The sequence below is a fragment of the Ziziphus jujuba genome, chromosome 8 (genome assembly GCF_031755915.1).
Source record: "Ziziphus jujuba cultivar Dongzao chromosome 8, ASM3175591v1".
Taxonomy (NCBI): Eukaryota; Viridiplantae; Streptophyta; class Magnoliopsida; order Rosales; family Rhamnaceae; genus Ziziphus; species Ziziphus jujuba.
Window position 1 is genome coordinate 2,208,799 of NC_083386.1, and position 18,969 is coordinate 2,227,767.

The 18,969-nt window shown below is 30.7% G+C and overlaps 2 protein-coding genes across 2 annotated transcripts in view; one reads left to right on the forward strand and one right to left on the reverse strand.

Moving 5' to 3' along the window:
* LOC107412847 (nascent polypeptide-associated complex subunit alpha-like protein 1) overlaps positions 1-18,969 on the reverse strand; it is a 444,693-nt gene that overhangs the window by 358,823 nt on the left and 66,901 nt on the right. The window lies entirely within an intron of this gene.
* LOC107404078 (ankyrin repeat-containing protein ITN1-like) lies at positions 2,298-4,894 on the forward strand. The gene is made up of 3 exons (XM_060819932.1): positions 2,298-2,435; positions 2,688-3,211; positions 4,192-4,894. Exons 2-3 carry the CDS (start codon positions 2,861-2,863, stop codon positions 4,774-4,776), a joined length of 936 nt encoding a protein of 311 aa, XP_060675915.1. The 5' UTR covers positions 2,298-2,435; positions 2,688-2,860; the 3' UTR covers positions 4,777-4,894.

The following is an 18,969-nucleotide window of genomic DNA, read 5'->3' on the forward strand; positions in this document are numbered from 1 at the left end:
GAAATTGATTGCCATTGTCAATGTAAACCCAAGAAAATCAAACTGTAAAAGAGCTTTCAGGAAAAAAGAAGAACTGGAGTAGATACAAACTTTGGATACCCGCATATATATGGTGTACATATTTGTGTATGTGTATATATAATAAAGAAAACTAAAACTTGAAGGAAACCTATATATATTTTGATATTTAAAAGGATTCCTATTTTCATTAGAGACGGAATCCTATTTTGATTCGAAATTGAAAAGGAACAGCATGAATGGTGTTTTATGATTTTACATAACCTACTTAAGACCAACATAAGTCCTTTTATGATTATTATTGTTTAATAAATGTAAATATATTTTTCTACTTTAGGTTGTTTTGATGAAAATAATAACAATAATAATTAGAACTTCTTAGCTGAAACGGACTTCATTTAAGAAAATAAATTCTTTTCTCCGCTTAGAAAACTCTAGATTTCTTTTATTACTTAAGCAAATCGGCAAAATTAATTGTAGCACTACTTCCGGACATTTTGTACTTTTCTTTTCTTTTTTAATAAATTAAAATATTTATTTATTATTTTTTACTATCTAGTCACATGTTTTAAAACTTTTTGACATAAAACACGTTTTAGATTATTCTCAGTAAGCGCTCATTTGCTGTCCCTTCACATTATTTCTGTTTTTAAAAGCAGAGCAACTTTGCCTAGAAACAGAGAATCTGTTTAGAAATAAACAGAGCATTTTTTTTTTTTTTTTTGTCTTTATCAAGATAATATTATTTGTATAGTAATTTGAAAAATGCCACTCCCACCACGCACCTCTTCCAAACATATACAGCAGCTTCACAAATCTTCCTTCTTATCATCACCACTAAACCGTCCAGTTTTCAACTTTTCAATGGCAGTTTTTGATGTCCCACTAGTAACTTGCTCATCAAGCAATCCATCTTCTTCAACAAAGAAGTCATGTAGAATATCTTCCAATAGTACTAAGTCGAATATCTGATAAACATTAACAACTGTATCGACTATTTGATCAAGATTAACAATCTCCATATCAACATGGGAATAATACCCACCGCCAAACATAATATTATCACCACCATTATTCATCACCTCCATAATATTCAATCTCCTTGCCCACAACACTAAATGGGCGGCGACTGAACCATTGGCCATGGATGGAAACCTAAACCCTAAGACTGCTGCGAGTTCATCCTGAATATGGAATAGGCAATGCAAAAGGTCTAGGAGAATATGTTTAGGGAAATAAAATGATGCTTGGAGTAGCGGAACGATGGGATACAAATAAACTGGAACGACAAGGATTCAAAAAGAGGAAACTTCTCTGTCGTCTCGTTAATTAATATGCATTTGAGACTGACTTGACAACTTGCACTACTACATGATCGCCGAGCCTAAGACACCTGTAGGGAATTGGAGTTCAAAGATTTATTACAAACAATGAACTGCATTTAAAGAAATATGGATTTATTGGATGTCAATAAGGTTCTGGTGCATTGGCATATTCAAGCCTCCAAGACAATGTCACGCATTTGCCAAGGCCAACCCCCACGTGTTTGTTTTACAAATATTGTTCCAGAATTTCCTTTTGTTTTATGTAGTTATTATTTGGCTACGTGTCACCTTTAAACAGTGGTTACGATTCAATAAAGGAAAAAAACGCTACCACACCAATTATTGACCCAAACCATTGTTAGGAAAAGTAAAAATGTATAAATCAAAAAATTGCTATATATGGATATATAAGATTTTTAGCTATCTTATATAAAGGTCTAGCCACCAAAATTAATGTATTATGCTATCAAATTGGAGAGATAGGTGTGATGGATCCTGAGTTATACAAAGCTGCAATTGATGGATCCTTATCTGAAAAAACATTGAGTGCTGCTGCTGATTCAAATCAGCTAGTGACAGGAGGGGAAAAAAACACCATTCTTCATGTAGCTGCAAAATCTGGTAATATGCATATTAACACAGAAGAAGAAGGTGATGATGACCATCGTCATAGTCATCCTATGTTGCGTTTCCTTTACCATCAAAATGCCGAAGGGAACACTCCGCTTCATGTTGCAGCAAACTCAGGGCATGTTGAAATGGTTAGGCTTCTGATCGTTAAGCCAAAAAAGATGGATGCTAAACAAAAGAGAAAGCTAGTGACTATGAAGAATTTTGAGGGAGATACAGCTCTCCATGAAGCTGTTCGACATAATTGATTCGAGATTGTCAAATTGCTTATTCATGAAGATTCTAATTTGGCTTCTGTTTTGAATGGCTATGGAGAATCTCCTCTTTTCGTGGCTGTTGATAGATGCTTTTACGAAATTGCCCTTCTCATCTTGATTGCTACCGCTCCCAATAATTGCTCTTTTGATGGAAGGAACGGCATGAATGTCTTGCATGCAGATGTAATTCGAGCTCCAATTCCTAGTACTATTACTACTATTCTGCTCCATCTTCCGCTGTATTTCATTACTTATATTATCATGTACTTACTTAGTTGCACTAGACCTACTTAACAACAACACAAGTTGTAGATTAGTCTTTTTATGATTTTCTATTGTTTAGTTATATACACAAGCAATAATGATTTAATTAATTAATTAAACTTGCTTTTGGGTTTTTTCTGCTATCCGTTCAAAACATTTCTCACTAGTTGATCAATTCCTATAATATATGCAGAATTTGTACATGAGGTGTTTTTCAAATTTTCTTCTTCTTCAATGTTGGAAAAAGCTGATGATGATTTTGGGTGAATTCCTCTTCACTATGCAGCACACTTGGGCAATAGAGAACTCGTTGAACTATTTCTAAATCATAACAATACCCTTGTTTACAAAAAGAACGAAAAGGTTATGTCAGCAATGAAAGGGCATGTTGATGTGGTTAGGACATTGATTAACAAATGTCTCGACATTTGTGAGTTGAAGGATGACAGAGATCAGACCGCTTTTCATGTTGCTGTGGAAAGTAGGGAGGAAGAGGTGGTGAAATTTTTATTGGAATCAATAGCATTTCAGGATCTTATAAATGAGAAAGATAATGAAGGAAATACAGCTTTGCATACAGCCTCTAGTGGAGGAGTTTTCAAAATTTTACAAATTCTGGCAAATGACTCAAATATTGATAGAGGGGCTACAAACAAGGGTGGCATGACATTTGCGGAAATTATCCTATCAACCAATCTACTCAACGATACTGAAATTGTAAGTAGTCATGCATGATCTGTTCCACTTTACAAAACATACTAATATTAGGAATGGTTTGTTAGGAAATTGAGGTATAAAACTCACAATTGCAGCTGAAGTGGAAATGAGAAAATGAGAAATTTGTGCATAAAATATTCAAATAAAATACACATAAAATAATTGGCAATTGTAGAAAGATTTTATTATAAGAAAAGAATAAAATAATTTCTCTCTAACATAAGGAAAGCACAATTGACAATACCCTCTCTCTTATAATAGAAGAAAAACACTCTCTAACAAGGAAAGACACAAATATTTACGAGAAATTCTTTCTCAATTTTCTCTCTAATACTCTCCTTCTCTCTCTTTGTTTTTATGTGTATTTCTCACACTAAAGATGGAAATCCATTTTCCAAGGAAGAGAACTACATATATATAGAGGAACAATGGCAGTATGGGAGGCGGTGGTGTTGGTAAAATTCAAATTGAATTTTTACTCTTATCATGACAGCTTATTAATTGTTGTCATCTTCACTTCCTTAGTCAAATATAGTACCCTAGAGGATAAGAATGGGTTTATTACCGCCTTAGTGAAGAGAGGAGGAAAGTTGCCGCTATATGTGAATGCAATAAATCTTGCACTGCCAATTTTGACTTTGTCAAAATCATTTATGGTCAAAAAGTTATTTTATCTCCACATGGTTCATGTTCTAATCTAATACCATGTTAAATTACTATTATTTCTAAATCTAATACAATGATGAATTACCATTATTTCAAAATTTTGAAGTGTTAGGAAAAGGTGGTTTCATTATGATGATTTAAAAGATTCCAAAGCTTAATTAGGTTAGCATAGGCTGTAGCTAATAGCTAGATGTGTTATTTTCTCATAAAAAACCATACTATTGGTTAATTAGGTCTCTCTAATCGACATGTATTCGTAGATAGTGATTACCGTCAAGCAATTAAGATATAAAATAACATATGTGTCTATGCAGCTTGAAATTATGTCAGAGTTGGAAAGAGAGGTTGGTTTACTTGGTTTGGAAAGGAAGTTGATAAGAGAAACTAAAGAAGCAGAGGATGATGAAGTGAGAAAACAAAAAGAGCAGCAAACAGAGAACAAGAAATCGGAAGAAGAAAAAAGAGGTAAAGATTTAGCAAATCTCTGTTTGTTGATAGCCACAATCATCGCCACCGCCACATTCGCAGCAGCTATCCAAATCGCCGGTGGATATGACAGCCAAGGCATTGCAATTTTAAAGGGAAAATCAGAGTTCACACTTTTCATAGTCTATGATTTACTTGCTTTTTTCTTGTCCACTTTCTCCATTCTCATCCAATTTAGTTCACCGGCATTCGGAAGATTTTTTACCCGCTATTCCACAATGATTTTGACGACTACTTTAACAAGTGCTTCGCTAGCCTTTATGATGTTTGCCTTTGAGCAAGGTATAAAGGCAGTGCTCTCCCCTGGACTAGCAAAAGGCTTTTTTAATATTCCATTCACGGCCATCGTCACAGTAAGCTCGATGTTAATTACATTTTCATTGTTTCTTTGTAGTAAAGGAAAACTGTACTAAATTTGATATTATTGATACTAAAATTGTGAAATAAACATGAATGACCTAGATGGTTGTCGTAATTAAGATATTAATGTTACTAAAATTGAGTGGGTTTCTTCCCCATTGTTATATGGATGATTTGGAACATGTGATAGGTTCATATGTAGTGCAATATTAACCATATAATTCTAATTTTTATTTCTTTTGGTAACTACACAATCTTAGATTTGGAGAACTTTGTTTTTAAGGAAAGCGGTCGACATGTATGTTATCAAAGAAGTCTGATTACTTCTTGTTTTCTATGGTTTGAGGTCTTTTTAATTATTTTTGCATTTTTCTTCAAATCAATTTATAAAGTTTATTTTGGTTCTTTATGGTTCAATACATGTTGCCAACTATTTCTAATATTTACCCCAAAAAAAAAAAAATCTAATTTTTTTCTATATATATATATAAATAGTGCATTGTCTATACTTTATATAATCCTCTATTCCATTTCGTAGAATTATAGTGTATGCAATCTCAGAATTCAAAAACTTTGATGCATTAGGACCATGGTCAAGCTTGGTATATGTAATCAAAATATTGCACATTGCCAAGCTCTGTTTTTAAACAGAGCAACTTTGCCCAATAACAGGAATTTTGTTTGGACATAAACACAGCATTTTTGTCCCAATCAAAGGTTATTTTGTCTAGTAATTGGAAAAATGATCAGCCAATGCTGGTTGGAGAAACTCTATTTTAATCATTTTTGAAATTTCTGTTGACTTATTTGAACTCGTTCCCCAATTCAGTAGTTTTATAATAAACAATACATAATTTAATTTAATTTAATATAATAAAGGGCCAATTAATCAAAAGGTTGTATTATGCACGCTTTTATTTTCATATATAAATATATAATTCTTATCACATGGGAAAAATTGGTAAAACTTACAAAATTAAAAATGTTATGTACAAATATATGCTTTCTTATTGCATGGCACAAATTTAGTCGTTAGATTCGATTTTGTTGATATATTACAAATTGATAGATCCTCGAATGCTTCATAACTAAAGAGGATTTTGTCCATCCGAAGGACATAATGGCTATGATTTTCTATTTTATGGGGCTTAATGATAACTAAAATAGCAAAAAACAAACAACAAACAACAACAAAAAAGTGTCATAATAAATAAAAGTATACGGACATTAATTACACTTCTTCTCATATAAAGCATTTTGATCATTTCCACAAACAATATGCTTCTTAATTCTTTTTTCCAAACATGAAAAACATAATCAAATGTTAGTCAATGTCATAAGTTATCGTAGTTATTGCTTGTATTAATATATGGAATAAAACTAACATATAAAATACTTTAAGATCATTCTGCATTGGTGTACCAGTGATTATAATACAATGATTACGTGGTATCTCATGCATATTTTTTGCTCTTTGGGTTGAAAGATTCTTTATAAAATGCCCCTAAAATAGGAAGGAATGACAACCAAATGTCCTTAAACAAATCTCCCACACAACAAAATAGGCAATTTGATAAAATCTTACGAAGAAATATTAAAATAGTTTGCACTAAAATAGGTATACATTTTTGCTAATTAAGTGGTGATTCCAAGTCTAGCATGACTATAAACTTTTAAATCATAAAATGTACTAATACATTTGAAATTTAAATTTAAGACATTTTAAATTTTGGTAACAATTTATTGAAAACATCCCTTGATTACTTGAATGTCTTTATTACAGAATAAGAAACTAAGAGAAAAATTCATCCAAATAAACAAAGTACACACAAGTTACATTTAGCAACAAGTGGTCAAGACGTAAGTAATCAAAAATATTGAAAATGGCCATTGCTCTGTTTTTATATTTTTAAGTAATCAAAATATACAGCACCTTCCCAACACTTTATTTCTCAATGATCAGCATTAGTGAATCTAATTCCACAGCTTCCTCTTTCTTCTTGTTCATCATCTTCAATATTTTATCACATCGACTATCCGTGTATACCATGTTGAATGGTAATCTCCATATCAACACATAAAATTGTACCCGCCAGGCATATCATCATGACGACTCGCATGATAATAATCCATGTTCAATCTTATATGCAATCTCCATTAGTCTTGGGGTGAGAGGAGCAACGGTCCTAGATATTGGGTGCTATTATACCCTAAGAAGGGAATACCATATTTATGGAACACTGATCATGTAGAGCAATCAGAACTCTGAAGAAAATCAAAACAAGATTGATCGATCTCTCTGATGCCCATCTCCTTCAGAGAGACGGTAAAGAAACTCGAATTGTCTAATATAAACGTAGATCCGTCCACTTTGAATATGACAATGGCATCATGCCGCCAGATACCGGTTCACTCCCCTCCGGCCCAAACTAAACAAAAAGATTTACAAGTGGGCCCATAAGAACAAACGTTCCAAACCCAGGAAATTGATGCTGGTGGAAGGTGCAACTAGGCCTGAGGGAAGCTATGGTCCAAGAAAGGGAAAAACCCAGGGACCCAATGCCCTCCAGACGCATTCCCTGGAGAAAGTCCAGTTAAAGCATGAACTGTCCTGGCTTGTAATTGTATGGCAAAGGCCAGGCCTATAGAGTACTTACCAGCGAGATGCGTACTAGAAAAAGAATATAAAAGATATATTCAATTTACAATTTAATAGATTTAAAATAAATGATAAATTTTAAAAAATTTAATATATTGTTATAAAATTTTATAAATTTTATAAAAAATTTATAAGAATCTAATAAAAATTTTTATATTAATATTGGATTTTATATTGATAATTTTTTTTACAAATTTACTATTAAAATCCTTTCGAATCTATTAAAATATATTATTTTTTAAAATCAATGGTTCTTTTAATACTACTAGATTTTAAAAAAATTCTATAAAGTTCTAACTTAATATATCTAGATTTTAATAGACTTTTATAAAAATTTATTAAAATCTGAATTGAATATCATTGAACTTATATGAATTCTTTTAAAATCTAAATCGAATACCTCTAAACTTTTAAGTATTTTTAAAATTTTTCAAACTTTGAATTGAATACACCTCCTTGATTATAATTGGAAGGAACTTCTCTATATAACACTGATTCTTGTAGATGAGGACATATATAACTTGAGTTCATTTTTACCAACTGAAACCTTTCCGCGAACCTAAGCATCGAAGGGCCAATTTTTTTTTTCTTTTTTTTTTTCTCTCCCCTAAATGGGTTTAATATATCTTAACATATATGACCTTAAAATTTATCACAAAATATAATTATCTGATGCTTATGTTTCATCTAATGGGAAAAAATATAATATGGGTGGGGTATAATAACAAAGCCTACTTTAGGACTTTGATTTTCATTGATTATTTATATTCAAATGTTGTTATGTATAGAGTTAAGTATATGCTTCAATTTTAGTGGGGAAAAAAAAAAAAAAACAAACAAAACAAAACTCAAGTTGGTGAGTGAGTGAAACCTCTAGAGTCCATTTGGTATACAGGTAGAATTGGATTATCATTCAAACTAAGATTTGGATAGAACAAGGACATGAGAAAAATTAATGTAGTTTTGTATTTGGTATCAATTTTGTTTTTTTTGTTTATAATAATCAATAAAAAATAAATATAATTTACCATACAATGTATTGAATCTTTAATTAAATAAAATGATTTAAATTAGATGGTTAGATTCACATTAAATATTTAATGTCAAGATTAATATGTTAAGTGAGATTGGTTCAATTGATATATCATTAACACCTATATTTGGGATATCATGAATTTGAGACATCCAAGGGATTTGGGGGGAAGCGGAAAATTATTTAAATAATAATAATAATAAATCAAAATTAATATAAGAACTTTTTCTTTTTTTTTTCTTTTTTTTGTGTGTGCTTAAAAGGGGGTTATATTAACCAAAAAAGGCAACCAAGCATACAAATAGATGCCAAGGAAGCAGGAAAATGATATTAAATCATTTCCTGGTCCATTATTTCAACAAAAGAAGAAGAGATGGTGAAAGGAGAGACAGTGCCTATGCTATCATTCATAAGGCCCCATCTGGATGCAAGATGAGCCAAGGTGTTGCTTTGTCTCGGTGTCCAACTAAAACAGATGGATTCAAAATAAGGGCATAGATCCAAGATTTTGTGAATGAAACCTATTGCAGTCCAATGGTTGCAGCATTTGTCCGAGTTCTTTAGACTTTGGATAATTAATTGAGCATCACTCTCACAACATAAATTCAAGAAGCCTTCTTCTAAAGCTAGCTTAACAGCCCTCAGAATGGCTGCTGCTTCAGCAGCCTCAGGAATGTCTATGTGTTCCCGAAGAACTTGAACTTTGAGGACATTTCTAAAGTGGTCTCTAACAACAAGGCCTAAACTCGCACTGCCATGACCTACAGAAGCATCTGAATTAATTTTGATTGTTCCCAAAGGAGGGGGTCTCCACGAAGGATTAGTCAATTTTGAGCACCGATAGGAGGTCCATTGGGGGAGGATGAAGTGGCCAAGAATTCATCAACCTTGCTGTAAATGATTTTTACTTGTTCCTCAAGATTGCAAGTTATACCCTCAAACTGGAAAAGATTTATCAATTTCCAAATAGTATGAAGGATCACCGCTGCGAAGAGAAAGAATTTGCTTGTATTCTCAGGGTGGACTGGCAAATGTGTATCTGGTTTTGAAAGCCATTCAAGATAAGAGTCCAGGTTGAGAGAGGGATCTTCCAACCATCTGACACTCCAAGGGGAAGCCAACCAGATGGCTCGAGTTGCATTGCAGTGGAAAAAAAGATGAGTTTCATCTTTGATACTATTACACCTATGAGGACATCTGGGATCATCAATCTACCATTTATGACGAACTAGAGTTGCACGCACTGGGAGGTTGCGAGAAGACAGTCTCCACATAAAAAACTTCAACCTGTTATGGAGATTACTATTCCAGAGAAAATTCCACCATTTTCAATTGTCTAAAGCTGCTGGGTTTAAGAATTGGTACACCGATTTAACCAAAAACTTTCCTGAAGAGCTCCCCATCCAGATTAGCTTATCATCCAAATATCAACCCAGAAAATATTGGAAATTTTGTTTACAGAGTCCCTATCGAAAATCTGTTCCAGAAGAGGTATATTCCATTCACCACCTGGAAGCAAAAGAGAGTCAATCATCCCGACCTGCAAGCTAGTGCTATTCGGATTAGAAGTAGGACGAAAATTAGGCATATTGGGAATCCAAGGATCCTCCCAATAGTTGATGCTGCTGCCGTTACCAATCTTATATAAGAACTTCCTCTTTTTAGCCCATTAAACCATCCTGATATGAATTTAATCTCTAAATTAGATAAGTCATTTGTCTAATAATTTAATATCAAAACTAATATGTCAGGTGGGGTTGGGGGAGGAGGGATTATTGTAAATAATAAAAATAAATAAAAATTAACATTAGGACTTCTTTTTTAAGTCCATCAGGCCATCCAGTTGTGAATTTCTTTCTTTAGCCCATTATGCTATGTTGATGAGAGCTTAACTTTTAAATTAGATAAATTATTTATCTAATAATTTTTAAATGCTAATCTAATTAACTTATTATCTTATGAAGAAGAAGAAGAAGAAATTTCCCATATAATATAATTGTTATATTGCTATGAAGAAGATGATGATGATGATGATGAAAACAATTCAAGTATTTATGCAACGGAGAGAGAGAAACAAAAATAAACAAAAGGGAAAAACATTTGAAAGAAGAGAAAAAAAAAAAAAAAACAAAGCTAAAGGGAAAAAAATAAGTAACTGGAGTCAGAGGAAAAAATAAAGATAAAAAAAAAAGAAATAAAAAAGATAAGAAAAAAGAAATGAAAAAAAATGAAGAAGAAGAAATTTCCCATATAATATAATTGTTATACTTCTAAAAAGAAGAAGAAGAAGATGATGATGAAAACAATTCAAGCATTTATGCAACGGGTAGAGAGAAACAAAAATAAACAAAATGGGAAAAAAAATTGAAAGAAGAGAAGGAAAAAAAAAAAAAAAAAGAAGCAAATTTAAGGGGGAAAAAAATAACTAGAGTCAGAGGAAAAAATAAAAATAAAAATAAATAAAGAAATAAAAGAAGATAAGGAAAAAGAAATGAAAAAAATGAAACATAAGAAGGGAGGGGAACATAAAATTAAAATCTGACGAAAAAATAAATAAATAAATTGATAAAGGAAGACAAAAATATTGAAAGTGAAAGAAAATGAAAGGAATAAAAGTAATATATATATATATATATATATTATTTAGGAAAACAAGTACGCAAAAATATTTATCATTGATTTTTAAATGAAATAAGATTCAGAATTTTGTCTAAAAATATCAAAAATAAAAATAAATAGAAAATTTCATGGTAGGAAAAGTCAAAAGAAAAATCGAAAAGTAGGAGTAGATGCCAAAACGCACGACGCCTTCCCACAGCAATACTTTTATCCAGTGCTTTTTGGATTATTTCGGATGAGCGGGAGTTCTTAAAATACCTAATTAATGTTTTTTTTTTTTTTTTGGGTAAAAAATACCTAATTAATGTATTGATTTGGACAATTGACCCCTCAAATATGAACTTTTCTGTTATTCAAGAAACCGTTTGACTTATCTACCGTTAAAAAAATTACTAACTAATTCTTACTCCAACGTTGAAACTTTTTTATTTTTACTGATTGAAATTTTATATATTAATTCATATTCGTAACCTAATTATGTTGTAAATGACAAGTATTTATGCTTAATATTATTTTAGTTAATTAGTTTTGGCTATTCATCAGTTTCAATGTGTGTGTTTTAGATTTTTTTTTTTATTAATTTACTTTTTTAATTTGATTCTTCTTTTGCTTTTAATATTTTATTTTGTAGAAATATATCCCATTTTGCTAGTTAAATACATTTTGTAATAATGTTATTTGTATTTCTATAACGAATAAGGAAATAGAAACCATCTAAAAATAAATTTTCTTTTAAGATTCTTCAAAATTGTTTTAAAAGTCAAATAACAAGAAAAAAAAAATTGTATCACCATACTATTAACTGCTATTGAGTAACTTTTTTTTTTTTTTTTCTCTTCTTAAAGTGCAAGCAAGTGCTTGAAAACATTAAATGGCCTCCCACAGTTAGGTTAATAATGAATTAACTCCGTTAACACTTATCATATTAATGATTGTAATAAGTAAAATCCTCAAATGATCCGTTTTACCAGTTAAAAGGGATATTTTAATAAATATATTATAAGTAAAAAATAGATATAGTTTTTATGATTATACTTATAGTGTTTAAAATAATTTATGTTTCTAATTTCTCTTTTCCTTTAAAAAAATTATATTTTCTCTATCTTTGGTTTATAATAAGATATTATTATTTTGTGTTTGTTTAAATATATTTTGATAGCTAAAAACAAAAAATATATATTTATATATATATGTTTATCCTTTCGGTAATATATATATTGATTGTTAATTTTTTTTCCCTTTATTTCTTTGTTTCTTTTCAATAAAAAGAATATTTTATAAGATATAACATAAAATATATGGGTCAAATGGGTGACTTGTTTGTAGTTAACCCATGTCCATTTGAAAAGCTTAATATGTTAATGGGTCCTATAATAAATGATTTATTAAATTAGCAAATAAATTTGAATATAAATATTTTTACCCGTTAGCCTAATAGATTATGTTTGAATGAGCAAAAACACTAGATGAATTCGTTGTACATGATCGTTGCAAGTCTAAAAGTATCGCATATATGTATTATTAATTAATGCATTGTACTTTTTGCAAGACCTGTGAATTTTGAAGGACATGAGACAAAAAGAGGAAAAATCATGTAACATCCTATGTTGGATTGTGATGATCAGTAATGGTTCGGTGTGAAGCTACCAAAATAAGTGTGGAAGGTATGGGACACTACCAAGTTATTTTACTAGCAAGGCTAATTGACGTCCAATCCAACATCACCTAGATGTGAAATAATAATGATTCAAATGTAAAATAGTCACTCTTTTAACAACTAAAACCTTTTAAGAGTGGTTGACTTTAGTATTCGAAAGAATTCCATAGTTAAATGTGATCTAGTGGTAGCAATCCTAGAATTGATAACCTCTTGGACAATGTAACACCCCGTCCCGAAGTACATTAGAAATTTCTCAAGTTGGCCGTCGTTGACCGAGAAGGATCAAATTTTGACTTTTTAACTCGGTAAGAATTCTAGATTGACCGAGGCACCATTTTGAAGTACGTATCGATCCGAGTCCGTAGACTAGTAGCACGTCAAAAATGGAGCGACGGTTTAAAAGTTATGAGTAAAATAAGTTAATGTCTTAACTGTCCGAGGGTGTATGAGTTGACTTTTTATTTTTATGAAATTGAGTTTTGACTCATATATGGTTGTGAACTACTCGTTGATACGAGTTTGTAGACTAGCGGCATGCCCAATTCGAACATGTGGTTTTAAAGTTATGGAGTTTCAAAGTTTTTCAAATGTCGTATTATTTTAATATTATTTTTTTGTGAACAATGTATGCCATGTGTAACTTAGTAATGGTGCTGCGTGTCACGATGAGAAAACACCACATGTCAGACACAAGTAAATGATATATTATATTATTTTTGTTATTATTTTATATATTATACTATTATAATATTATTTGTTTATTTATTTATATTTTTTAATTTTCTTTTTCTATATATTTTCTTTCTTTCCTCACGTGGAAAAAATACCCCCCCATGGGGCCCCCTCTTCTTCTTCTTTTTTTTTTTTTTTTTTTCTTTCTTCTTCCTTCTTTTTCCTCCCGTCGGTCTCTCCTTGCTGCATCTCTTCTGACCGTCGGACGGCCACACGCGCCAGATAGGTAGAAAGCCGATGGAAAACCCAGCCAGTAACCGGAAGGACAAGGCCGAAACTCACCGGACGCACCAGGATTGGGCCTCCATCGTCGGCGATGGCAAGTTGGTTTTTCGGCGATCCAACCATCACCTAGCCAAATTGATACTCCTTTCTACTATTTTCGGACCCTCTGAGCTCAATTTTGAGATCCATTCAGCTCAATTCCTTGTTGTTTGAGAGATATGAGAAGTTGAACTTTGACCGAATCTTTTCGTCTATTTTCCGGTAACCGCCGGTCAATTTGAGCCCAACGGAAGTCGGTAACGTATTTCTCGTCTCTTTAGCTTCTTATAGGTACCTCATTTGTGAATTATGATGGAGTATTTTGAAAGATGCCATTTTTACATCAAATATTATTATTTAATGTGGTAGTATGAAAAATGTATATGTGTAGTATTTAAATAATGATTTATATTGGAGATGCTAGATGCATGTTGAGTTGAATAAGTATGGCTTTGAAATAATATTTTCGAAAGTCTAGGAAGTTATAGTTTTAAGCCGTTACTAAATTATTATTAAATTATTGTTAATTTTATTGTGAGATTATAGTATTTGTTAGAATATATTTTTGTATACTTATTTATATGTGAAGTTGTGAAATTACATGTAGATTAAATGATATTTGTTGTGAATTGATCTGAAAGTTGAGGAATTAATTGTTTTATATTACCATGATAACAAAAATATATTATGTGATTTAAATTATGTAAGAATTTTTATATTGTTTTGGTGAAAATTGATTTCATGGATTTGAAGAAAAATATTGATTTAAAATTTAGTATTTCCAAAAAATATATTTATGCATTAATTAATTAATTAATTAAATTATTATTCATAAAATTGATTTTATCTTATTTTATCGAAACTTATTATTTTAATAATACTATAAAAAATTTATAGTTTTTAGATGTACCATACACGTACTGGTATTCTGTAGTTGTGGATGTGATTAGCACAGAGGTGGATGTGGATGTGATTAGCGCGTAGGTTGTAATGTCTTCCGTGAGTTGCCATCGGACTGAGGGCAGACAAGTTTGATATTGACCATAGCCGCCCCCCTCCATGGCCGGGATGATGGTTTAAGTAATGGCATGGTGGGACGCCATGCGATCGTATGCCGGTTTCTCTTTTTAACCTTCCCGTCAAACGGTGCTTTAGGACGCTGGGCATCGTAGCACACCACTGGTATATAGTATGTGCATCAAGTATCTTTTGTGTATATATATATGTTATATTTGTATGTATCACACTGTACGGGAATAGTGATCCGATGTGGTCCATAAAGAGCTAGCCTCGTCACTATGTTGCCTACGAGTTCAGGGGATTAGACGGCCAATCTAGGCAACCACCTTGGACTGTATTGGTAGCAATGTGCTGGCGACAGCTGGAATCATGGATTACGCAACATGTTGAAGGGTATTGTTTGTACCCTTGATATGAGTGTATATTGGATAAATTTTTTTTTTTGAATTTTAAGTTATTATTTGATCTCATATTATTCTATCTATTCATAACCTGATTTTCTAGCATTATACTTAATTGCTTTTATTGTCATTACTATTATTAATATTATTCTCGTTATTAATATTACAATTATTATTTATCAGAATTATGTTTATAATTATTTTCATTATTACTAATATTATCATCATCATTATGATTATTATAATTATTTTTATTATTATTGCCATTATTTATTTTTATTTTTATTATTTCTATTATTATTATTAGCATAAGAAATATCCGGATAAGTATCACAGCCTACGGTTAAGAAAGATAGCCATTGGGCAAGTATAATAGTCTTTGGACAAGTGGTAGCCTTTGGGCAGGTGAGATAGTCCTTGGGACAGCTGTGATTATGTGATAGTTCTTGGACAAGTGATTACCTTCGAGTAAATATGACAGGTGATATTAATACTATTTTTATCATGAAAACAATTGCTATTATTATTATTGTTATTGGTGTGATGATTGTTTTACTTTTCTTCTTATATTACGCATCGGTATATTTTGTAACACAATATTTGAAATGTATTTGAAATTTACGGCAATCAGTGGGTTGTGTGGGCGGACGTGAATGATTAAAGGTATAATTGGTTGTTTATTTAGTTGATTATTCCTATTGCATATATATATATATATATATATATACATATGTGTTTTATACGTATGTGTTTTAGTTGATAATGTAGTACCATATAGGAGTGTAACTTTATGCAGGTAAATTTTGTGGTAAGTCTTTCCCTTAGGAGAAATGCTGTTGGATTTTCCATTAGAAGGTTCTGTGGTATTTTCCTGGGATCATGGCTTGTCCAGGGTTCCAATGAGGGGTCTTGGACTGGTTCTGACAGGAAGTCTATACAAAAAAAATTTCATACCATCTAAAATGTGATAGATAAATTAAGGACATTATCAGTGGAGTGGGGCACAGATAAGCTCTCTTACTGGTAAGGCTAACTGATGTTCAATCTCATAGGGGACTGACAAGCTACCTTACTAGCAAGGCTAACTGACATCCAATCTTTCACGCTACCTTACTGGCAAGGCTAGCTAACATCTAATCTTACATTGCTCGAGTGTGAAAAATAGAGACAATATTGGTGAAGCGATGATGATTTAAATGTAAAGTAGTCACTTTCTTAACAATTGAGATCTTTTGAGAGCGTTTGACTTTATAATGAGCAATTAACTTTAAGATTCAAAAAATCTCTAGAATTAAGCATGTTCCAGTTGGAGTAATCCTACAAAGGATGACCTCTTAGAAATTCAAAACAAAAAGCTATAGTGGGGACAATGTCAGTGAAGCGATGATGATTTAAATGTAAAGTAGACGTCATTCTTTTAATAATCGAGTCATTTTTAGAGCAATTGGCTTTAATATTCACAACAACACTAAAATTATGATTCAAAAGATTTTTATAATTAAGTATGCTCCAGTGGAAATAATCATAAAATGGATGACCTCTTGGAAAGTCTGATGGGGACAATATTAGTGGAACAATGATGATTTAAATGTAAAATAGGCATTCGCTTAACAATCGAGACTTTTTTAGAACAATTCGCTTTAGGATTAAAAAAATAATTAATTTTAAAGTTTAAAAGAACTCTAAAATAAAATATATTCCATTGAAAATAATCTTAAGATGGATAATTTCTTAAAAATCCAAACAAAAAGCTATAATTGATAAATTAAAAATAATATCAATGGGAAGCCGATGGGGCGTTACACCTTTTCTCTACGTGTATATGTATAGCTTTTTATTTCTTTGTTTCTTTTATTTACTTTATTTTATTTTTTTATGGGAGGGGGCCTTAAATGGTAGTGATGGGCATGAACCACAGAATAAAGAACCCGATGTTCGTAGAAAGCCATCCATAATTATTTTAGATAGAAAAACTATTGTAAAAATGATGAGATAAGTGAGAATGTGGATGAGGAAGCACCTAACTAAGAGATTTTGCAGATGTCACTCATGCTTCTCTTTGTGAGGTTTTTAGTACTCTTGTGTATACTAGGGATAGGCATGGATTTGGTTGGTTTAGTTTTGGACCAAAATACAACCTAATCTATATTTTTCGGTTTATCTAATATAGAATCCAATTCAAACCATTGAAGTGTTAAATCCAAATCAAACCAAATCATTTATGATCAGTTTGGTTTGGATTGGTTAATCGGTTTGAAACTTATTAGTCTATAAATATATAATACAAATTAAAAGTTTTCCAAATATAAAATATAAATAATAAAATATAGTTATCAAACCGTAAAATACAATTACAGTAATCCAATATAGAATAAAATATAAGAGTGCAATCTATAATATCCAGCAACACTAATTTATGTTAAAATAAAATCAAACTAAAAAAATGTAAAAATGAAAAAAAAAAACTTAAAAATTAATATATAAAAATGAAAAAAATAGAAAGTATATCATTTGGGTTGGATTGGATTTATACTTCTAATTCAATAACCAATCCAATCCAAACAATTTATGATATTTTGAACCCGATCCAATCCAATTGATATAAAAATTCAATCCAAACCTCTAAAAATAGATTGGATTGGTCGATTTGAATGGGTTGGATTAGATTTTATCCACTCCTAATGTATACACCTTTTCTCTCACTAAGGTGTGGCATTGAAGGCTTTTTTTTAGTTTATGGGGTGGTGAACTCCTTGAATATGGACCATAGTGTCATGTTCCATTGCTAATGTGGCATCTAACAGTGGTTGCTTTTCTTGTCACTCCAAAAACCAAGGGAAGAAAAACAAATATTACCCAAAAAAAAAAAAAAAGGGAAGAAAAACAAAGTTTCTTTTGCAGATGGGCTTTAGCTCTCAGGTAAGATGCAAAGTGAGGGTCAGTCTCTGCATTTGAGCCTTTGTGAGGATGAAGACAATCTTTTGTGAATCACGTTTGATAGCCCCCTTTTTTTTTAATTTATTTTTATTTGGCAACAATCTTTGTTAAAGCTAAGGGTTTTAGCTATTGAAGTGACATTTTGAGAGAGGCAAAAAGAAAAATATTTAATATCATGTGAATCCTATATATTTTATCTTTATTTTCAAAAATACTTAATAATTTTAAATAATTCAGTCACACTTATTTTGCTTCCATTTAAATTTTTTTCTCTTTTTTACATGATCTTATAAAATAATTTAAATACCTTTGGAATTAAAAAAAAAACTTAATAATTTTTTATACATTTAAGATTATTTACAGACTTAAATAATTTTATCATTTTATCATTAAAATATTTTATCCCATATTTTACATATACATTTTTCATTTTCTATTAGAAATTTTTGGATTTACTATATTTTATTAAATTTGATTTACTATATTAATTTTTTAAAATTTTACTATATTAAATTTGATTTACATATTTAGAAATATTAAACATCTATTAATTTATAATTATGAAAAAAAAAGAATTTTACATAAAAAAATACTAAAATTTAGGAAAAAAATATATTAAACTTTTTTATTAAATATTTATTTTGCATTAATATTTTTTTATTTTCCAATTATGTATCTATATATTTATAAATATTAATTTTGATTTATAACACATCTTTTTATTTTTGTTCCAAAGAAAAAGAAAGCAAATCTTATTTTTTTACACTTTTTTTTCCCTATTGATTTACATCCAAAACATAGAACAAAAATTGGAGAAAAAAGAAGCAAGATGCCATGGATTGTGACCAAAGAACATAAAGCACATTTTTCCCAATCTTCCCGATTGTCATCTATTGGGACCAATAAATAAGCAGAATGCAG